We start from the raw sequence: 24,288 nt of genomic DNA, 5'->3' as shown, positions 1-24,288 counted from the left end.
GACAAAAAGTACACATGCCTCGATTAACCAAGGGACCAAAATAAATGATGACTGAGCTGTCAACACAAACCTTTTGACTAAACAGGATTGAAATCTACATTTTTTTCAAGAATGCCGAGGCTTTAACAATTTTGTCTGAGCCCAGTCACTGACATTCACTTTAGAATTTTTCAAAAGTAATTTTAAATTACCAGTAATATTATGCCTGCTACTAAATGGCATCATTTTTCGAATAAATGTCAGAGTTAAAGGGATAAAAGTGTTACTCAATGGGAACTTTGTAAATTCTGTTTGCTTTAATTTCCACTTTGATTGACATAAATTTGTGGAATTGTGTGTACGAGGTTTCACAATATATGCTCAGAAAGCAAAGTATATTTTTTGTAATTCAAGAAATAGCAATTAAGATGTATTCAAGACATTCCAGCTGCACTGCCACAAATTGTATTTCAGTGCATTAAACTTCAGCTGGGACTTATTAAACAATCTAATCATCAGAATGTCGCTTTACTGTAAAAGATCAGGTTTCCCATTTGGGAAAAATATTTTTCAAAGAATGTGAATGACTGAAAATAAGAAGGGACATTCTTGCTGCTTGAGTGTTTACCCAATCGCTCAAACAAACCGATGACACTTTGGGCTGGATTTTACCTTTCGGCGGACGGGAATTTTCCACTGATGTTTCCATCGGTGGCGAACCGCTTCCGCCTAGCCCGGGGATCCGTCCCGCATTTTACGGGTCCACGGGCTTTAATTGTCCCGAGGCGGGACTTCCACCTGCTTGAGGGAGGAGGTCCTGCCTCATTGAGCTGCCAGCCAATCAACGGGCCAGCAGTTCTTAGTCCCAGCAGCGCCACCGGGAGTGGTGGCCACTGCTGGGACTGCAGCCCAGCCGACCAGATGGAGCCAGAAGTGTAGGTACGGTGGGCATGCCTCACCAGTGAGATTGATCCTTCCCTGGTGAGGCTGGAGTGGTTGTTTGGGGGGGGAAGGGGCGGGGGTCTTGGGTCCTGGGGGTGGGTTGGGAGGCGGGGGCGGCCCTCAATTGGGCACCGCCCACCCCCGATCCGCGGAAAGGCCGGCCGGCAGCTATCGCTGGAAAGGAGGCAGCAGAGGGCCCTTAAGTTGCCATTAAGTGGCCACTTAAGGGCCTTGATTGGCCTCGGGCAGGCGGGCAGTTTCCTTCCCTCCCCCCCCACCCCCAACCGCCTTAAAGTTGACCAGAGGTGGGTAGGCCTCCCAGAACCTCCCGCTCAAATTTACACCCCCATGCCACCATCCCGACCCGCTGGGGCAGCATAAAATGCAGCCCTTTAGCTGTGTAAGTTAACTAGAGAATGAGTTCAGATGAACAGCTGTGGTTGTCTGCTGAATCCCCACAAATCAATGCTGTTTATTATAAACATTCTTGCCGATCACAAACAACGTTTTCATCCCATTCTGCAAGCTACAGAAATGCAGTTTCATGCTTTTGGTCACTAAGAGTTTAAATTGAGATATACTGCTAAATTATGTCTTCCAATCCAAAAAAAAGCAGCAATAAGACAGATATCAGTGCCAAAGCTCTGAGCTTGCTGTTACAATTATATCATTTCAAAAGGCCCGGTGACATCCTTGTGGCACTCCAGATGTATTTGTACAACAGCCTAACTGGCCTGAACAGCAATGAGCTGCAAGACTTTAATGTTAGCACAACTTCGTACAGACTACCAGTTTGTTTGGTCAGCATTGTGTAAGCACAAGACAATGGTTACAAAAGTTTGAAGATAAACAAAAATATCTAAATCAGATAGTGAGGTTACAATTCTTTTAATCTAATTTCAGTACAATCAGTGTGAGTGCAATGTAGAAATTCTAGTCCCACCTGCCCCATTCTTCTTTTTCTGCAGTTTTGTGGATCTCCCTAAAGTTAGAACTTCTGTTTAGTAATTTTATGAGTACTCCTAGGCCTCTGGAAGCAGATCTTTGTACCCAGTCAGCACAGGCATACAAGAATTGGTTTGTCTTGGCCCATAGCCGTTATGAGGAGTTTTAAAATTATTCTAATATTTCCACCTTCTTGTTCTCGTGCCGTGACCTACACCCAACAAAGTTTTTTGAAACTGATCTGCTCCTAACTCCATCAATATCATTTGTGCTTGAATATCCAAAAGTGATGAGTGCATCGAAGTTCTCCCTGTGTCCGGAAGCATTTACTGCCCACACCTCACCTCACCCCTCATGGTAAAAATCAATCATTTAAGGGTATGTGGGAAGGAAGCAGTCCTGCCACACCACAGAAAACGTGCTAGTACATGGGAAATGCAGCAGATTCTTCTCAACAAGAAATTATTACAATCAACCTACAAAATACAGTAATTTGCAAATTGATAACTTTTTGATATATCAAAACAATGTTTTAGTTTGATTCTCTGCAAAATCGTACTTATCTTTCATTTCGGTGTTCATTGGAAAAAAAGGATCCAAGTTGCCTCCCTAGACAAAAGTCTTACGGATGGAGCGAGCATGTGTGCAATGTCACAAGCTGACTGTCCATTTGTCAGCACACGTTACCAAGACTCAACACAGAACAATCCTTTGTTCCAGCTATGCAAACACGACAGCTCAAGCTCCCAAAACAGGCAGGAAAGCAGGAATTGCAATCTGGGATCAGAATGCTCCCAGCTACTCAAAGCACCAGAGTGTCAATCTGCTATGGACGGGCATTGGCAATTTTATCATTTAGTGAATGTAGCTGAAATTGTAACAATTAATTTAGAATTCTGCATTGCTAAGTATTTCTTTCTGGAGGGACAAAAGTAATAGCTCAGCAGAATAAGTCCTTAAAATAATCAAATATTATATGAATACATCTTGTCATAAATGTATTTCCACAGTTTTCCACTTACATAGTGCTTGAGTGCAAGCAAAATTATTTACTACAAAGAAAGTACAAGATTCATATGAAAATTTGGGCAGACCAATTTTTGTCTAGTGAACAACACAAACTCAAATTTGCACCCCCCCCCCCCCCCCACCCCCCACTATCCCCCAAACAAAAGTGCTCAAATTTATCTCAATTTCAGATCAGCAACGCTGACGAATTCAGAAGCAACTTGAGCACACAAATCTAATGGGCCCCACTTCTGTGTCCTGTGCACCTGGCAAAACAGTCATCACCATTAACTTCCTGTAACAGGCTCACCCTTCTGTACCTGCAAAAGTTCCAAATAAACAAAATAAACTTTTAAAAAAAAAACCTAAACTGATTTTTTTTGGAAACTGATTTTCTCCACTTTTTACTGTGTTATATAGCATAGAAAGCAATGCAAAGGGAAACTGGTGCCTGGTGCCTGGGAGTCTAAACCAGCTGCAGGTGGGCTGTAGATTTTTTTTCTGCCTATAGGCATTTATAGGCTCAAAAACCTGCTCTTTAATATAAGTGGGGTGATTTCAAAAATCAACACAGAACCATATGTCAAATTCAACTTATTTCAAACAAATCTAACATAGGTTTCTCTGGTAAAATAAGTACATGAGAGCAGAGTTGTAATTCTAGACTTGGCAGAAAACCACACTTCGGCTTCCACAAAGAGAACATTTTACAATTTCGATGGGTAGCCTGCAACTTGAAGGAAACGGAAGCCAAGAGGAGACACCCACATGACAATGCATGCCGTCCAGTGAGTAACCCACAAATGACTGATGGCATTTGGTGAAATGGTCATAAGGTACAATCTTCATATTCAACTGCGGCCAACCGTGCAAGGGTGGGAGGGGCGGTGACACCAAAGATGAGTAAACACGGTTTCAAATAAAGTTACAAAAATGTATCTACATCAAAAACAATTTGAATTCTATAGCACCTTTAACATAGTAAAACTTACCCAGGCGCTTTCCAACAATATTATCAAACAAAATTTGAAACCAAATCACATAGGGAGATGTTAGGACAGACAAAAAAATTCAGATAAAGAGGTGGGTTTTAAGGAACTCTCTTAAAGGAGATAGAGAGGCAGAGAATGGAAATTTCAGATATGAGGGACTAGGCAACTGAAAGCACAGCCGCCAAAGGTAGGGTGATGAAAATCAGAGATGCTCATGAGGCTAGAATTGGAGGGGCGCAGAAATCACTGAGGGTTGCAGGGCTGGAATTAGTTAGTGATAGGGAGTAGCGAGACCATGCAAGGATTTGAAAACAAGGACAAGAATTCAAAAATCGAGGCAAATGTTGCTGCACTCGAGAGATTAGCATGTGCATTTGGGGAAAGAAATGCACATACAAAGCAGCATCATCGCACACTGTAGCTTGTCCCTCAACTCCCAACATGGATTTCCTGGTTTTGGCAATACCTTGAGGAAGTGCCAAAACTAATACAGTTACACCCTATTGAGTTAAGACAATGCTTCCACAATACTCTGCTGAGTCTTAAATGTGCTGATTACTTCAGTGAGTTATTGACATGTTTAGAACTAGTGCCAACAGAATAGTTCATTTTGTTGGATGTTTTTCTGGGGAAAAACATTTGCAGATAAACATACCATGCAGGATGACCATATTTCATTTTTAATTTCTATCTTGGCAGATGAGCATCGCTGACAACACTAGCGTTTATTGCCCATCCATAGTTGCCCTTGAGAAGATGGTGGTGAGCTGCCGCCTTGAACTGCTGCGGTCCTTATGTAAGTACACCCATAGTGCTGTTAGGAAGGAAGTTCCATCATTTTGATCCAGCGGCAGTGAAGGAATGGCAATATAGTTATAAGTCAGGACAATGTGTGACTTGGAGGGGAACGTTCAGGTGGTGGTGTTACCACGCATCTGCTACCCTTGTTCTTCTAGATGACAGAGGTCACGGGTTTGGAAAGTGCAGTCGAAGGAGGCTTGGTGAATTGCTGTAGTGCATATTATAGATGGTACACATTGCTGTCACTGCAGACTGGTGGAGGGAGTGAACATTTCAGATGATGGATGGGGTGCCGATCAAGCGGCTGCTTAGTCTTGGATGGTGTGAGGTTTCTCAAGTGTTGTTGGAGCTACGCTCATATAGGCAAATGGAGAATATTCCATGAGACTCCTCATTTGCGCCTTGGAGGAAGATAGGACTTCGGAGCAGGAGTAGGCCATTCAGCCTTTCAAGCCTGCTCTGCCATTCGATAAGATCATGGCCGATCCAGTTGTGTCTCAACTCCACTTTCCTGTCTGCCCCCCATAACCCTTGACTCCCTTGTCAATCAAAAATCTATCTAATATAGCCTTGAATAAATGCAACGATCTTGCCGCCACTGCTTTCTGGGGAACAGAATTCCACAGACTAATGTCCCTGTGAGAAAAAAAATTTCTCCTCACCTCTGCCTTATTCTTAAACTGTGTTGCTTAGTTCTAGTTTCCCCCACAACAGGAAACATCCTCCCGGTATCCACATTATCAAATCCCCTCAGGATCATATATGTTTCAATAAGATCACCTCTCATTCTTCTAAACTCCAACGGGTATAGGCCCAACCTGTTTAACTTTCCTTCATAAGATAAGCCCTTCATCCCCAGAATTAGTTGAGTGAACCTTTGCTGAACAGCTAATGAAATTATATCCGTTTTCAAATAAGGAGACTAAAACTGTACACAGTACATCAGATGTAGTCTCACCAAGGTCCTGTACAGCTGCAGTAAAACATCCCTACTTTTATACTTGATTCCCCTTGCAATAAACGCCAACATTCCATTTGCCTTCCTAATCACTTGCTGTACCTGCATACTAACCTTTTGTGACTCATGTAACAGGACACCCAGATCCATCTGCAATCTCTCACCATTAAACAGTATTCATTTTCCTACATTATACTCGATCTGTCAAACTTTTGCCCACTAACTTAACCTATCTATATAGTTTTGTAGACTCTACCTCCTCTTGACAACTTACTTTTCTTCCTATCTTGGTGTCATTGGCAAATTTAGCTACCATACATTCAGTCCCTTCATCCAAGTCATTTAAATAAATATAAATAGTTGAAGCTCCAGCACTGATCTCTGTGGCATTCTTCTAGTTACAGCTTGCCAACCTGAAAAGACCACTTTATCCCTACTCTCTGCTTCCTGTTAGCTGACCAATCCTTTATCCATGCTAATATGTTACTCCCTGTACCAGGTGCTTTAACTTGTGTAGTAACTTTTGATGCGGCACCTTATCAAATGCCTTTCGGAAATCGAAGTATACTGCAGCTACAGGTTCCCCCTTTATCCACCTTGCTTGTTACTTCCTCACAGAACTCTAATAAATTAGTTAAACATGAGTTCCCTTCCACAAAGCCATGTTGACTCTGTCTGATCCCATTATGATCTTCTACGTATCCTACTTTCACCTCCTTAATAATGGATTCTAGTAATTTCCCTATGACAGATGTTAGGCTAACAGTCCTATCGTTTCCTGCTTTCTGTCCCTCCTTTCTTGAAGTGTTACATTTGCCTATTTTCCAATCCACTGGCACCTTTCTAAGGTGTTTTGGAAGATTATAACCAAAACCTCGACTATCTCTGCAGCCACTTATTTTAAGACCCTAAGATGCAGGCCATCTGGGCCTGGGGACTTGTTAGCCTTTAGGTCCAATTGTTTTCTCAGTATCTTTTCCCTGGCGATGGTGATTGTTTTAAGTTCCTCCCTCCCTTTCACCTCTTGATTTTCAAGGTTTTCTAAGTCTACAGTAAAAACAAACACAAAATACTTGTTCAACGCCTCCGCATTTCCTTGTTTTCCATTATCTATTCCCAAGACTCACCGGAGGACTGGAGAATTGCTAATGTTGTCCCCTTGTTTAAGAAGGGTAGCAGGGAAAATCCAAGTAATTATAGACCGGTGAGCCTGACGTCAGTGGTAGGGAAGCTGCTGGAGAAGATACTGAGGGATAGGATCTATTCCCATTTGGAAGAAAATGGGCTTATCAGTGATAGGCAGCATGGTTTTGTGCAGGGAAGGTCATGTCTTACCAACTTAATAGAATTCTTTGAGGAAGTGACAAAGTTGATTGATGAGGGAAGGGCTGCAGATGTCATATACATGGACTTCAGTAAGGCGTTTGATAAGGTTCTCCATGGTAGGCTGATGGAGAAAGTGAAGTCGCATGGGGTCCAGGGTGTACTAGCTAGATGGATAAAGAACTGGCTGGGCAACAGGAGACAGAGAGTAGCAGTGGAAGGGAGTTTCTCAAAATGGAGACGTGTGACCAGTGGTGTTCCACAGGGATCCGTGCTGGGGCCACTGTTGTTTGTGATATACATAAATGATTTGGAGGAAAGTATAGGTGGTCTGATTAGCAAGTTTGCAGACGACACTAAGATTGGTGGAGTAGCAGATAGTGAAGGGGAGAATACAGCAGAATATAGATAGATTGGAGAGTTGGGCAGAGAAATGGCAGATGGAGTTCAATCAGGGCAAATGCGAGGTGATGCATTTTGGAAGATCAAATTCAAGAGTGAACTATACAGTAAATGGAAAAGTCCTGGGGAAAATTGATGTACAGAGAGATTTGGGTGTTCAGGTCCATTGTTCCCTGAAGGTGGCAACGCAGGTCAATAGAGTGGTCAAGAAGGCATACGGCATGCTTTCCTTCATTGGACGGGGTATTGAGTACAAGGGTTGGCAGGTCATGTTACAGTTGTATAAGACTTTGGTTCGGCCACATTTGGAATACTGCGTGCAGTTCTGGTTGCCACATTACCAAAAGGATGTAGATGCTTTGGAGAGGGTGCAGAGGAGGCTCACCAGGATATTGCCTGGTATGGAGGGCGCTAGCTATGAAGAGAGGTTGAGTAGATTAGGATTATTTTCATTAGAAAGACGGAGGTTGAGGGGGGACCTGATTGAGGTGTACAAAATCATGAGAGGTATAGACAGGGTGGATAGCAAGAAGCTTTTTCCCAGAGTGGGGGATTCAATTACATGGGGTCACGAGTTCAAAGTGAGAGGGGAAAAGTTTAGGGGGGATATGCGTGGAAAGTTCTTTACGCAGAGGGTGGTGGGTGCCTGGAACGCGTTGCCAGCGGAGGTGGTAGACACGGGCACAATAGCGTCTTTTAAGATGTATCTAGACAGATACATGAATGGGCAGGAAGCAAAGAGATACAGACCCTTAGAAAATTGGCAACATGTTTAGATAGAGGATCTGGATCGGCGCAGGCTTGCAGGGCCGAAGGGCCTGTTCCTGTGCTGTAATTTTCTTTGTTCTTTGTTCTTACATGGTCTATCTACAACACTTCCCTTCCTCGACTTCTCTGTCTCCATCTCGGGGGAAACGCTGTCTACTAATATTCATTATCAGCCCACCGACTCCCACGGCTACCTTGACTACACTTCCTCACACCTGTTTTCGATCAGGATTCCCATCCCATTCTCCCAGTTTCTCCGTCTCCGACGCACGCATCTGTTCTGATGATCCATCTGACATGTCTTCCTTTTTCCTCAACCGAGGATTCCCTCCCACTGTCGTTGACAGAACCCTTGACTGTGCCCAACTTACTTCCCTCACTCCTTTCCCTCCCTCCCCTTGTCCTCACTTTCCACCCCACCAGCCTACACATCTAAAGGATCATCCTCCACCATTTCCGCCACCTCCAAACATATCTTCCCTTCCCCTCTCCTGTCAGCACTCCGAAGGGACCATTTCCTCCTCGACACCCTGGTCCACTCCTCCATTACCCCCGACACATCGTCCCCTTCCCACGGTACCTTCCCATGCAATCGCAGGAGGTGTAATATCTGCCATTTTACGTACTTTCTCCTCACCATCCAAGGCCCCAAACACTCCTTCCAGGTGAAGCAGCGATTTACTTGTACTTTCCTCACTTTAGTATACTGTATTCGCTGTTCACTATGTGGTTGCCTCTACATTGGGGAGACCAAACGCAGATTGGGTGACCGCCTTGCAGAACACCTCCACTCAGTCCCTAAGCATGACCCTGAGCTTCCAGTTGATTGCCATTTCAACACACCCCCCTCCTCTCATGCCCACATGTCTGTCCTTGGCCTGCTGCGGTGTTCCAGTGAACATCAACGCAAGCTCGAAGAGTAGCACCTGATCTTTCGATTAGGCACTCTAGAATCTTGCAGACTCAACCTTAAATTCAAGAATTTCAGAGCATGACTGGCCTTCTTTTATATTTTTTTTAAACCATGTGCCTGTTTTTCCATGTGGACAGAGCTGCTCAATGTTCTGCCATTAACACTCTCTCTGGACTAATGCTTTGTCTTTCACCACAAGCATTAACACGCTCTTTGCCTTTGTCCAATGACAGCTTTGTTATTTAATCTCTCCTGCTCTCTATCCTATCACACACCTTCCCTTTTGTTCTCTTCCCCATCAAAGCACCACCCCCCCACCCCAACTTCACTTGCTTAAAACCTAATTCTTTTCTAACGTTGGCCAGTTCTGATGAAAGGTCACAGACCTGAAACGTTAACTACTCTTCTCTCTCCACAGATGCTGCTTAACCTGCTGAGTAGTTCCATTGCGTTCTGTTTTGGTTTCTATAATCCAGTTTTTAGGGCGGGAAGCTCACGTGTATGGGTCCCACCAGAACCAGTTATGATTGATCAAGTTCCTATGATGTGCAAAGGATGAAGATTGATGAGCAAGTGGAAATCTCATCAACAGCATTCCTTTCACACTTTGAAGCTTTAAGTACATGCTCACGATTTATCTCAGATGGTTAGCGCACGATGCTTAAGGCTAGACAAGTACATGGGAGAAGAGGATTATGCTGATAGTTAGATGAAGAAAGACGGGAGAGGGACGCGAGTGGATCATAAATGTCAGTATTGACTGTTTGGACTGAATGGCTAATTTCTGTGCTGTATAACCTGCACTATTAAAAATGATCGCCAGCAGTTCCGTCTCTTGACTATTTTAGTAGATTCTGTTAATATTTTTGCTTCTAATGTGAGCACTGACCATTAGGAAAACAGTTTTGGAGTGTTTTCACAATAGTACTAATGCCTCGATTCCGTACACAATTAAAGGGTCACTGTGCTCTTGTTATGTTACGAAAGTGCTTCCTTGTTTTATGGTTTTTTTCAGGACTTGTCTCAAAAATGAAAAGGATCCATGGATTTTTTTTTTTACCAAGTTCACCAAAAGGACACCTGAGATCTTGTTTGAAAAACCACCTGTGCTGGAAGTCATGCACTTTGGGCTCAGTAAACAACAGAACCCTTGGTGACCCAGGGAAAAATGGTTACAGAGAAGCCACATGTCAAGGTTTATGGAGGTCAGGAGGTCAACACTCTGGGGTTTGGACATTGTTTTCCGTTTAGTTGGCTGTGAACTGTTTGAGGACCGTTGGTGTTTTCCTGCCAAGGAAAAAGGAACCACCCAGCTCACCTCCATCTCTAGCTCTTTGAAGAAATCCTGCAAAGATCCAGTGTGGGCGAGCTAAAATCCCTGGTGAAATCCTGAGAAAATGGCAAAAATAATCCTGCGATTCAAGTGTGTGCTGGCGGAAAACCATGATGCCACATTTCTCCTAGTATGCGTGTGAGTGTAATTGGGGAATTTAAAAAGGGAACTTTCATATTTCAATCTATGCATTAATGCTTTGCTTTGTTACTGGATAAGTCTTGCTTCGTAATAAACTGATAGTTTTGTTGTTTATTAAAGAAACCTGGTTGGTGTATTTTATTCTGGGATACAAAATAGACTATATGATTGCTGTATTGGTAACTGGGTAAACATTTAAATATATGTTGTGACGTGTGGAGAAGTGGAACTAGAAAAGATTGTGCACTCCTCCCACCTTGGTTGAAACAGTTAATTCAGCTCCCTCAGAAGAGTCAAGTTCAATAAGTCTTCTCAGCTGGCTCTATCAAATATGTCACCGGCAAACATATTCGCCAAAAATATTTAAAAGAGTAACCAATGGAAATACATTCCAATCTGGACCATTACCTCACACCCAATGAAAGATGCACATGTCTCAATGAACACAGAATGCATCCCTCCTATTAAATGCAAAACAGCAGTAGCTAAACCGCTCGCTTTCCATGAAGAAATGTTTAAATAAATATTCAGCCAAAATGTGTTTAAATAATGATGCGATACTTTCAGATAAACAAAACATTCGCAGGACAGATTTTCAATCTTAAAACAATCTTCAGTAACTGAGAAGCCAACAGATCAAAGATTAAAAATATAATGGGCTTCATTTATTCTATCAATTAAGAATTCTGTACTAACCTAAATACTTTGATCAGAAAAGCTGTAATACTAAATGTGGTGTTTCATTGGTACTCTATTATTACTTGCACCACCTCTGAAACTGAAAGAAAAGCTGGAAAGCAAACATACAAGACCCACTTTCAAACATTTCCTGAAACTTGGTCACAATTCTCATTAGGCTGTAACTCAAAAATGCAATTGCTTGCACGTGTACAATGAAAACCATAGGTTTTTCAAATAAGTCTGGCATCAGAATCCCCATAGAATTATTCAAGCTAAAAAACATGCTAATAATATGAATGTCAAAAGAGGGCATTGTCTAGAATGGCTCAGTGGCGTGATTCTTATACAAGTCACAACTGCCAATTTCAAAGAATCATAGAATGAGACAGCACAGAAGGAAGCCATTCCGCCCATCGCGCCTGTGCCAGCTATCCAATTAGTCCCAATCCATCGCCCTTTCCCCACAGCCTTGCAAATGTTTCCCTGAAGTACTTATCCAATTCCCTTTGGAAAGTTAGTATCGAATCTGCTTCCACCATCCTTTCATTTTAGCTCTGGTTCTTTTGCCAATTACTTTAAATCAGAGTCCTCAGGTTACTGACCTTTTTGCCACTGGAAAAAGTTTCTCCTGATTTATCTATCAAAGCCCTTCATGACATTCAACGTCTGTATTAAATTTTAAAATTTAAGGAGAACAATCCCAGCTTCTCTAGTCTCTACATAATTGAAGTCCCTCATCCCCGCTACCATTCTGGTAAATCTCCTCTGCATCCTTTCTAAGCCCTTGACATCTTCTCTAAAGTGTATGCCCAGAATTGGACACACTGGGCTGGATTTTCTTCTCCCCCAGGCGTTGGGTTCCATGACGGGGGGTGGGGGGGAGAATGCCTGTAGATGCCTCCAGGAGAGGACCGCCATGCACGCCGATGCCAGGAGGGCTCGGCCCAATATTGCTGGCAGAGGCGAGGCCTCGTGCCAGCCACACTGGGCGATGGGACCCCAATTTGAATATTAAAATAACTGTATGAATGAACTTCACATCGCCGCATCATGTCCCTTTGCGATCTTCGGCCTGGTAGCCAGCACTCGCACGCCTTCGGATCCCCCTCCAGGGAAACGAGGTGCCACATTTGTGGGGGTGGGGGAGGAGCTAAGTTTGTCAGTGTGGGGGCGGGGGAAGAGGGTCAAATTAACGTCATGGGTATAGGGGATGGTGGGAAGGTCATCGGTGAAAGTTTGTGCAGTTGTGGGGGGGGGGGGGTGGAGATCAGATGGTAAAGCTAAGTGTTTTGGGAGGGGGAAAGAGCAAATAATTAATTTAATTGCTATTGGCAGGGTGGGAGAGGGGCAAAAGAAATGTTTTTTTTATTCACTTTTGCTTTAAATATTTAAATTAGCCGATGGGGCTAGCTGCCCTTAAAAATGGTGTCAGCTCCTGCCCACAGGCAGCTAACACCATTGCCGGGGATGGTACAGCCTGCCCCCTCCACATAATTGGGGTGGGGGGGGGGGGGGGGGAGGGGGGCCCTCCCCAGCTATTTAAATGAGCTGTCGCATGCAAGATTGCGGTGGCTCTGCGACATGGGGCCCCTGCTGGCGGCCTGCCATTTTTTTCACCAGCGGCCGATTCAGCCCAACAGTCCAGCTGGGATCTGACGAGTAATTTATGAATGTTTTAGCATCACTTCCTTGCTTTTGGACTCTATGCGTCTGTTTATAAAGCTAAGGATTTGAGTCATCCTTTACCGCTCTTCACCTGAAGTCAATGGTTCCTGCTGAGCAGCAATAACTACTAAAACAGGGAACAGCACTTAAACAAGCTACTCAATGGCAACAACAGCTATTCAATTGTACCCACTGTATGAATCACCACTTTCAGAATATAAGGAGCAACAAGCAAATAAAATTAAAGGAAAAGCCAGCAGGGGGGAAAAGGCTTCCCTTTATGCCTGGTAAATGAGCCAAATAGTTTGTCATTATGACAAAGCATATATAATATGTAATTACATCACTGTACCCATGTGTTTTGACAAAATTAAACAACAAAGGCGTCCCTCACACCGCCTGCTGCCACCACCAATTCATAACAAGTGGCTCACTGAAGCAAAACCATTGGGAAATTTTCTTTGTTTCTTCCCAAAGTACCTCATTGCAGCTAAGCATGTGCCCTTCAGAATGCAATGGCGGAATGTTTACAAGAGGTTAAAAGCGACTATTATACAATTTCCATTCTTTTCTGCAGCAATAGGCAACAAGACTGTTGCAGGGCACCAAGAAAAAGCAAACACAATTGAACAAACAAAAAAAAAAGATTTAAAGTGGTGTGGAACTTGGAATCAGAATACGTTCCCTGCACTGTATTCCACATCCATAAGAAATTTTCACCCATACAAAATGGCCTTTCTAACTCTCAGATTAAGAAAAGGAAAGGTTGAAGTAGGACAAAGGGGGCTGGATAAAATGAGAGGAAAAGTGGTAAAATCCTATCTATTTATCAGTATTTCACAAGGAAAAGAGACCCATTAACTCCATCAGTGCAGCTGATCTAAGACTGAAGTTGAATAAAGTCCAGGTGACTCAGCTAGCTCAGTGCTTAAAATGTCCAACCACTGTGAAGCAATAAATTAAATATGAAAAGCTATGTTGACTGGGATACCATAATATTTTTGGTCCATTTTACATTTGTCATCAATGATATTTTTGCACTATGACAATGATACAGCATTAAACAGGTTACATTACAGGACAGTCAGAGAATCCAAAAGGCTTCTATAGGAATATAAAAAGTAAAAGGGCTGTAAAAGAAGGAATGGGGCCAATAAGGGATCCAAAAACAGGATTTACGCGTAGAGGTAGAGGACATGGCTGAGGGACTAAATGAATACTTTGCATCTGTCTTTATGAATTAAGAACATGCTGTCAGTCATAGTAAAATAGGAGGTAGTTAAGACACTGGATGATCTAAAAATTGATAAAAGAGGAAGTCTTAGAAAGGCTGACTTATATTTAAAGCTGATAAGTCACCAGGTCCAGATGAGATGCATCCAAAGATACTGAGGAGAGGGTGGAAACTGCAGAGGCACTGGCCAAAATCTTCCAATCCTCCTTAGATACAGCGGTGATGCCAGACGATGGGAGGGTTGCAAAAGTTACCCCCTCGTTCAAAAACAGTCTAAGGATAAGCCCAGCAACTACAGGCCAGTCAGTTTAATCTTGGCAATGCAAAAGCTTTTAGAAACGATAATCTGGGTCACAATTAACAGTCACAGCATCACAGAATGGTTACAGCAAAGACCATTCGGCCTATCGTGACTGCGCTGGCTCTCCAAAGGGGAACTTTAATTTTTCCAATCTGTGCAATGCAAGTGGATGAGGGTAAACCAGTGGATGTGGTGTACATGGATTTTAGTAAGGCATTTGATAAGGTCCCCCATGGTAGACTTATGGAGAAAGTCAGGAGGCATGGGATAGTGGGGAATGTGGCCAGTTGGATTAAGAATTGGCTAACTGATAGAAGGCAGAGAGTGGTCTTAGATGGTAAATACTCAGCCTGGAGCCCAGTTACCAGTGGCGTGCCGCAGGGATCAGTTCTGGGTCCTCTCCTGTTTGTGATTTTTATTAACGACTTGGATGAGGAAGTCGAAGGGTGGGTCAGTAAATTTGCAGATGATACAAAGGTTGGTGGAGTTGTGGATACCGAGGAGGGCTATTGTCGTCTGCAAAGGGACTTGGATAGGTTGCAGTGCTGGGCTGAAAAGTGGCAGATGGAGTTTAACCCTGAAAAGTGTGAGGTCGTCCATTTTGGAAGGACAAACACGAATGCAAAATACTGGGTTAACGGTAGGGTTCTTGGGCATGTGGAGGAGCAGAGAGACCTTGGGGTCTATGTGCACAGATCGTTGAAAGTTGCAACTCAAGTGGATAGGGCTGTGAAGGCGGCATATGGGGTGTTAGCGTTCATTAGCAGAGGGATTGAATTTAAGAGCCGTGAGGTGATGATGCAGCTGTACAGGACCTTGGTAAGGCCTCATTTGGAGTACTGTGTGCAGTTCTGGTCGCCTCATTTTAGGAAGGATGTGGAAGCCTTGGAGAGGGTGCAGAGGAGATTTACCAGGATGTTGCCTGGAATGGAGAATAAGTCTTACGAGGAAAGGCTGAACATTCTAGGCCTCTTCTCATTAGAACGGAGAAGGATGAGGGGTGACATGATAGAGGTTTATAAGATGATCAGGGGAATAGATAGGGTAGACAGTCAGAAACTTTTTCCCCGGGTGGAGCAAAGCGTTACAAGGGGTCATAAATTTAAGGTGAAGGGTGGGAGATATAAGGGGGATGTCAGGGGAAGGTTCTTTACCCAGAGAGTGGTCGGGGCATGGAATGCCTTGCCTGGGGAAGTTGTTGAGTCAGAAACTCTAGGGACTTTCAAACGGCTTTTAGATAGGTATATGGATAAAGGAGAATGATGGGGTATAGATTAAATTGTCCTTGACAGAGGACAAAGGATCGGCACAACATCGTGGGCCGAAGGGCCTGTTCTGTGCTGTATTTTTCTATGTTCTATGTTAATGCTTTTCTTCTTTACTGAATAAGTCTTGTTTCATAATAAACTGATAAGTCTGTTGTTTAAAGAAACCTGGTTGGTGTATTTTATTCTGGGATAGAGTAGAGTAGATGATTGACCGTATCGGTAACTGGGTGAACATTTAAATATATGTTCTGACCTGTGGAGAAGTGGAGCTAGAAAAGACAGTGCAATCCTCCCGCCTCAGTCTTAACAACCTCTATAAAATCTCCTCTCAACCTTCTCTTCTCCAATCTATTCACGTAACTTAGGTTCCCCATCCCTGGAACCATTCTCGTGAATCTTTTCTGCACTCTTTTCATGAATATAGGAGGTATGATAAGTAAGTTCGCAGATGACATGAAAATTGGTGGTGTCGTAAATCGTGAGGAGGAAAGCCTTAGATTACAGGACGATATAGATGGGCTGGTAAGATGGGCGGAGCAGTGGCAAATGGAATTTAATCCTGAGAAGTATGAGGTGATGCATTTTGGGAGGACTAACAAGGCAAGGGAATATACAATGGATGGTTGGACCCTAGGAAGTACAGAAGGTCAGAGGGACCATGGTGTACTTGTCCATAGATCACTGAAGGCAGCAGCACAGGTAGATAAGGTGGTTAGGAAGGCATATGGGATACGCCTTTATTAGCCGAGGCATAGAATATAAGAGCAGGGAGGTTATGATGGAGCTGTATAAAATGCTAGTTAGGCCACAGCTGGAGTACTGTATACAGTTCTGGGCACCACACTATAGGAAGGATGTGATTGCACTGGAGAGGGTGCAGAGGAGATTCACCAGGATGTTGCCTAGGCAGGAGCATTTCAGCAATGAAGAGAGACTGAAAAGGCTAGGGTTGCTTTCCTTAGAACGGAGAAGGCTGAAGGGGGACACGATTGAGGTATACAAAATTATGAGGGGCATTGATAGGTTAGACAGGAAGAAACTTTTTCCCTTAGCGGAGGGGTCAATAACCAGGGGATATAGATTTAAAGAAAGGTGAAGGAGGTTTAGAGGAGATTTGAGGAAAACTTTTTTCACCCAGAGGGTGGTTGGAATCTGGAACGCACTGCCTGAAGAGGTGGGAGAGGCAGGAACCCTCACAACATTTAAAAAGTATTTAGATGAACACTTGAAATGCCACAGCATACAAGGCTACGGGCCAAGTGATGGAAAATGGGATTAGAATAGTTAGGTGCTTGATGGCCGGCATAGACACGATGGGCTGAAGGGCCTCTTTCTGTGCTGTATAACTCTATGACTCTTAAATGCCCTCTGAAATGGCCTAGCAAGCCATTCAGTTGTCAAGAGCAATTAGGGATGGGCAACAAATGCTAGCCTTGCCAGTGACGCCCACATCCCAAGAAAGAATTTTTAAAAATTCTCTCCAATGCCTTCACATCTTTCCTGAAATGTGGTGCCCAGACCTGGACAGATATGGACATATATTAAGGAAAGCCAGCACAGATTTGTCAAAGGCAAATCATGCTTATCTAACTTGATTTAGTTTTTTTGATGAGATGTACATGGACTTCCAAAAGGGATTTGATAAAGTGCCACATAACAGGTTTCTCATCAAAGTTAAAGCCCATGGAATAAAAGGGACAGTAGCAGCATGGATACAAAGGTGGCTGAGTGACAGGACACAGAGAGTAGTGGTGAATAGTTGGGTTTTTCGAACTGGAGGAAAGTATACCGTGGGGATCCCTAGGGGTTGGTTCAAGCAGACAGTTTTCCTTAATCTGTATTGATGATCTAGACTTGGGTGTGCAGGGCACAATTTCAAGATTTGTACATGATACAAAATTTGAACTGTGAGAAGGATAGTGATAAACTTCAAGAGGACATAAACAGGTTGATGGATGAAGTTCAATGCAGAGAAGTGTGAAGTGATTCACTTTGTTAGGAAGAATGAGGAGAGGCAATCTAAAATAAAGGGTACAATTCTAAAGGGGATGCAGGAGCAGAGGGACCTGGGGAATATATGCACAAATCGTTGAAGGTGGCAGAGCAATTTGAGAAAGTGGTTAATAAGGCATATGGGATCCTCGTCTTTATAAATAGGGGCATAGTGTACAAAAGCAAGGAAACGATGGTGAACCTTTATAAAACACTGGTTCAGCCGCAACTGGAGTATTGTGTCTGTTGTAGGGTATTCCCAAGCGCAGAGGCACCTGCAGTAAATATCATACTGTTTAAATGTTATTTGAGTAAGTAGATTCATATAATCCTAGTTAAAATATATATATATATATATACACACACACTCATATACAAGTTGAAAGTATAGCCATATATTGTTACAAAATGGAGTGCTCATCCAAGGCACTGTGGGAACAAGATTGGCTAAGTCATACCCCTGGGAATGGTCTGACCAAGGAGGCCCCTCATATCAGTGTATAAGACAGTTGCTTTGTGTAACTGCAGACTGCACGAAGCAATCAGGAATGCAAGCTTGATAAAGGTAGAAGGATTCATTGTGAAGACTCAAGGATAGTTGATAAGGGGGTCTGGGAAACATCACAAGATGATCGGGGGCTTGCATGAGCTGATCACGTAGCCACATGATGCCTAATGAGTAATCTAATTGGTAATATGTGTAATGTATGTAATCATTCCATCTTCGCTGCCTTCGGAAAATACTTGGCATCAGGTGGCAGGACTATATCTCCAACACAGAAGTCCTTGAAGTGGCCAACACCCCCAGCTTATACACACTACTGAGTCAGCGGCGCTTGAGATGGCTTGGCCATGTGAGCCGCATGGAAGATGGCAGGATCCCCAAAGACACATTGTACAGCGAGCTCGCCACTGGTATCAGACCCACCGGCCGTCCATGTCTCCGTTATAAAGACGTCTGCAAACGTGACATGAAATCGTGTGACATTGATCACAAGTCGTGGGAGTCAGTTGCCAGCATTCGCCAGAGCTGGCGGGCAGCCATAAAGACAGGGCTAAATTGTGGCGAGTCGAAGAGACTTAGTAGTTGGCGCAAGGGGAGAGCCAACTGTGCAACAGCCCCAACAAACAAATTTCTCTGCAGCACCTGTGGAAGAGCCTGTCACTCCAGAATTGGCCTTTATAGCCACTCCAGGCGCTGCTTCACAAACCACTGACCACCTCCAGGCGCGTATCCATTGTCTCTCGAGATAAGGAGGCCCAAAAGAAGAAAAGAAAGAAAAAAGAATGTAATCAATAACCGTTATGATTGGATCATGTCCAGCCAGGATGGGCTGAGTAACTGTTTGAAAAATGTATAAGTATGCATGATTTTCCTTTGTTCGGTGGAGAGGCATCTGGGCAGCCCAGTGACCTGCTCCCCGCTGGCGTAATAAACTGTTTGACATTGGAGCAGACCTGAGTGTCAAGTGATTCTTCTAGATTCATTCCCGCTAACAGTGTCCAATTCTGGACACTGCACTGTAGGAAGGATGTGAAGGCATTAGAGAGGGTGCAGAAATGATTTACAAGAAGGGTTCCCAGGATAAGTGACTTTGGTTAGATACAGTGGAGAAGCTGGGGCTGTTCTCCTTACAGAAGAGAAGGTCGAGATGAGATTTGATAGTGGTTTCAAAATCATGAGGGATCTGGACAGAGTAGATAGGGAGAAACTGTTCCCATTGGAGGAAAGGCTGAAAACCAGAGGACATTGACTTAGGGTGAATGGCAAAAGAACCAAAGGCAAGATGAGGAAAAATGTTTTTACGCAGTGAGTGGTTAGGATCTGGAATGCACTGCCCAAGAGTGAGGCAGAGGCAGATTCAATCATGGCTCTCAAAAGGGAACTGGATAATTATCTCAAGAGAACAAATTTGCAAGGGTAGGGGAAAAGAGCGGGGGATTAGGACTAACTGAGTTGCTCTTGCAGACAGCCGGCACAGACACAACAGGCCAAACAGCCTCCTTCTGTGCTGTAACCATTCTATGATTCTAAAGAAGCCTTTATTTTTCCCCGATGCTATACAACAGCACAGAGCTAAAACATGATAACCTTCGCTCATGTTTTGTAATATTTATGGCATATCACTAAGAAAAACTGATGTTTAGACCAAGTTTTCATCATAAAAGTAAGCATCTTTAAATTGAATGTAATTTAAAAAGCTGATAAAGAATACCTTACCTTAACATAACAGTGTGCATAGCAGTGGTGCAGCAAGTTATCAGATGGTTGGTTAAGGCTGCTGACAGCAGGTACAAGTTGCCCAGCATACATTGGCACTGAATGTTCCAAAGTAACCTTGTCCACCTGTATTCTCAAGGCAGGTAGTGGCCGCAATGGATGAAAATGCGATGCATTTAAGTAAGGCACAGAATTCTGAAGGAACAAAATGTTTTTTTTTTGAGAAAATTAATTTCCGCATCATCTTGAATAGAAAAAAATGCTTTCATCACAGATCATACTTTGTGGTTGCATATACGTGCTGTGTGGTACCTACACATACAGATTATGAAAGACCCAGATTCCATCCCCATTCTTTTGTTGAAGAAGCTGATCATCAGCCAGAGGAGCAGTAGAGCACTTGTGGTTGAGTCCAAAACTACGGGTCATAAATATGACATTTACTAACAAATCTAATAAGGAATTTCAGGAGAAACTTTTTTACTCGGATAGTGGTTAGAATGTGAAACTCAAGTGCCACAAGTAGTGATGGGATGAATAGCATAGATGCATTCAAGGGAAAGCTAGTTAAGTACACGAGGGAGAAAGGAATCGGAGGATATGCTGATAGGATTAGAAAAAAATAGAGTGGGAGGAGACTCGTGTGGAGCATTACCCTGGCACAGATCAGTTGAAAATACGATGTAATTTGCCATAAAATTAGCCTGTGCAATCCTAAACTAGGTAAAGGAAAGTTCTACAAAGCTCCCACTGATCCCTGCTAGAAATGGTGCATTTGCAGAAAAGACAGCAGGTCACTGTGTGTCCCCACAGTTAAACAGTCAGACAGGCTCCCAAGTACATAAAAAACAGCCACAAGTTGCAGACCCCAGAAAGCTGCAACAGAAATTGGGGATAGGGTGGGGAGAAGACTCAAAGAAAAACAACACAAGTAATTAAAAAAATAATTTGAGATGCTGAAGCCATTCTAAACAGTGTGGAGAAATGAGTATTTCACAGCACCAAAACCATTAGGTGATGGGAGCCTGTCCTCGTATCTGCTCCAGTGAATTCACACATTGTGAGAATTTTAAAATCGAAGCATTACATAATCAGAAGCCAATATAAGTCATTGAGCTCAGGGTTAATGGGTAAACAGGGCTTGGTACAATACGGGCCGCAGAGTTTTGGATGAGCTTAAGTTTATGGAGGGTGGAAGATGGGAAGCCGGCTAGGAGAGCTTTGGAACAGTCAAGTCTAGAGGTAACAGAGGCAGGATAAGAGGTTCAGCAGCAGATGAGTTGAGACAGGGGCGGAGTTGGGTGTTAAAGATGTTAGTTGCTGCCATTGTGAAAGAAGAGTTAAATGTGATATTGGATTCCTGTGAGGAGAGTGAGTTTATCGAGGGTAAGTGGAAATTCACAGGAATGCCCAACAAGTTCTTTGCTTCAGTGTTATACAAAATGGAGGTACAAAAATTAGACAATGATCATCAAGCCATACTAGGTGAATTTGCTACTCTTCCCTTAATTTCATATCGCTTAACCTTCTCCAGTAGTCCATACGGTATCCTAACAAAAGCTATCTGAAAGTTCATGTACATGATAGCCATTACATTGCTCCCCATCTTTATCACAGCACTGAAAGTTTATCCAGCGCAATCTTCCTTTCTGAAATCCGTGATGGCTGTATCAAATAATTATTTCCTTATCTAGATATTTAATATCTTTAGTCGATGATTTCAAAATTCTCCTTGCCATACATGGCAAGAAAGTGCAGTTGATGAAGATTGCAATGATCTTACTGAGTAGTGGAACAGGCTCAAGAGGCATATGGCCTACTCCTCCTATTTCTCATGGTCTTACAGAAAATCAATTGGTTGATCATTTTCTGGGTTAGCCCTGATTAAAAACTGATATTACTTTGGCCACTTTACAGTCCTCCAGCACACATTGACTCAAATATAATTTTTAGGGCCTCTGTTCATTCTTGGATGCATCTCATCAGATCCTGGCACTGTGCTGTCCTTTCGCGTAACGAATGTCTCCTATATTTTGCTTTTACTTATTATATCTCTCAATATACTTTTAACTAATTCAGGATTTATCACCTCCCAATATCTTTTTTGTTAATACTGAAGTGAAGGACTTGTTAAATATTCCTCCGAATTTCCACTTACCCTCTGATAACTTACTCTCCTCACAGGGATCCCATATCATATGTAAAAACTCCTCTATCACAATGTCAATGAGTAGCACCTTTAATGCACAACTCTGACCTGCCTCAGCTCAGCTGCTGCTGAAAACTTCTTCCAAACCTCTGTTACCAATAGACTTGACTATTCCTACACATTCCTGGCTGGCCTCCCATCTTTCACCCTCAATAAACTTAAGCTCATTCAAAACTCTGCGGCCCGTAACCAAACTCGCACCAAATTCCATTAACCCATTAGTCCTGTACTCCCAGTTAAGCAATACCTCGACTTTTAAAATTCTCAATCTTGTTTTCAAATCTCTCCATATCCTCACCCCTCCCCATCTCTGTGATCTCCTCCAGCCCTGCAACCCTCCTGAGATCTCTGCACTCCTCCAAATCTGGCCTCTTGCACATCCCTGCTCTTAATCATTCCACCAGTGACAGTTTGGCCTTCAGCTGCCCAGCCCTAAGCTCTGGAATTCCCTCCCTAAATCTCTCTTTCCTCCTTTAAGACTGTCCTTAAAACCTATCTCTTTGACCAAGCATGTGGTCATCTGCCCTAATATCTTCACGTGACTCGGTGTCACAATTTGTTGGATAATTCTCTTATGCAGCACCTTAGGATGTTTTACTACATTAAAGACGCTATATAAATGCAAGCTGCATCATTGTTAACAACAACTAGCACCTTTATTGTAGGAAAACAATACAAGGCGCTTCATAGGAGTGCAAATAAACAAAAGTCAATAGCAACAACTTACATTTATATAGCACCTTTAATGTAGCAAAACATCCCATAGCGCTGCAAAAAGAGCATGATCAAACAAAATGCAACACCAAGCCGCACAAGGGGATAATAGGCAAATGTTCAAAAAAATTGGTCAGAGGTAGGTTTAAAGAGCGTCTTAAAGGAGGAAATAGAGATAGAGAGGCGAGAGGACTGGGGAGGGAATGCCAAAGCCTCGGGCCTCGGCGGCTGAAGGCACGGCTGCCAATAGTGAAGAAATTAAAATCGGGGACTCTCAAGTGACCAGAACTGGATAACGCCAAGCCAAAGAATGAGATATCAGGATGGGTGATTATGTGCTTGATCAAAGATTTAGGCTTTAAGGAGAATTTTCAAGGAAGAGAGAGGGGTGGTTAAGGTGGAGATGTTAAGGGAGGGAATTCCACAACTTCGGGCTTCGACAGCTGGAGGCACAGTTGCCAATGGTGAGGTGAAGTGGGTGGGGGACGCATAAGAGAATTGATATTTGGAGAATACTTTACTGTCCATTTCAATATACATTTTTTATATATATATTTCTTTAACTTTCCTTATTTTTCACATTCTCTCATTTATTCACTTTTGTCATGCCAAAGGACCCATTTGTCCTCAACCCCAATTTTAGTTTCTTTAACATTCTGAAACATTAAGTAGTCTTCTATTTTAATGGTATTAATTTATTCTACACATTTACAGCCTTTTTTTTAAAAAGCATCTCATGTTAATCTACTGTCCTAGTGTGGCAATTTCACTTTCCAACTGACCACAGCAACCTCATTTCTGATCTTTCGAAAATCGAGCCTTTTCCAACCCGCTGCCCTTGCTTTTATAGTAGCTTCTTCCGTCTCTACATGGACCTTAAACCCTATCAAAATATAGTCACTATTCTGGAGCTGTGCATCTGTATTTTTTGTTACTCATAACTGGGCATCAATGGCACTAAAAATCTCACAGTTTCCATAACGGTCAGACAATCTGCACACCCAGTTTTATGCCCAGGCAGCAAATTCTAAACCTACCTCATCGTCTCTGTCTGAATATATGTCTCGACCCTTACTACAGTATGTATTCCTCCTTCACCAACATTTTCACGCCTCTTCCTTTCTTACATATTCTGGCCCTCCTAAAATTATTATACCCTAGTTATTTGACGTTCTGGCCCAGTTTGCTGGCAGGTTTCGTCAGCGCTATTAAAACCACATCTTCCTCTATTATAAATGCTTCTCATTCCTCCAGTTTATTTCCAAATGTTGCAATAATGAATGTTATCCTCCTTTGCTCATATTTAGTGTTACTCCATTTCCCTTGATCTTTCTGTACAAACTAACTTTTCATTCCTTTAGCAAAAACAGAAAATGCTGGAGATGCACAACAGGTCAGGCAGCATCTGTGGAGAGGAAAACAGAATTAACGTTTCAGGTCTGTGTGACTTTGCATCAGAATTCTAGAGAAAGGTCACAGAGACCTGAAATGTTGACTC

The 24,288-nt window shown here is 43.0% G+C and overlaps 1 protein-coding gene across 12 annotated transcripts in view; it reads right to left on the bottom strand.

The window, feature by feature from the left end:
• The window catches only part of LOC137369760 (intermembrane lipid transfer protein VPS13B-like), a 1,379,747-nt gene that overhangs the window by 1,040,497 nt on the left and 314,962 nt on the right, over window positions 1-24,288 (bottom strand). For 11 of the 12 annotated variants that reach the window (XM_068031175.1, XM_068031176.1, XM_068031177.1 and 8 more), the window contains exon 15: window positions 19,868-20,062. In XM_068031175.1, the coding sequence (XP_067887276.1) occupies window positions 19,868-20,062 (195 nt within the window). Of the gene's footprint in view, window positions 1-19,867; window positions 20,063-23,827; window positions 23,894-24,288 lie in introns of those variants that run through there. The other variant, XM_068031174.1, reaches the window with a different exon arrangement.

This window comes from Heterodontus francisci, chromosome 5 (genome assembly GCF_036365525.1).
Source record: "Heterodontus francisci isolate sHetFra1 chromosome 5, sHetFra1.hap1, whole genome shotgun sequence".
Classification (NCBI taxonomy): Eukaryota; Metazoa; Chordata; class Chondrichthyes; order Heterodontiformes; family Heterodontidae; genus Heterodontus; species Heterodontus francisci.
This window is presented reverse-complemented; position numbering and strand designations above follow the sequence as displayed.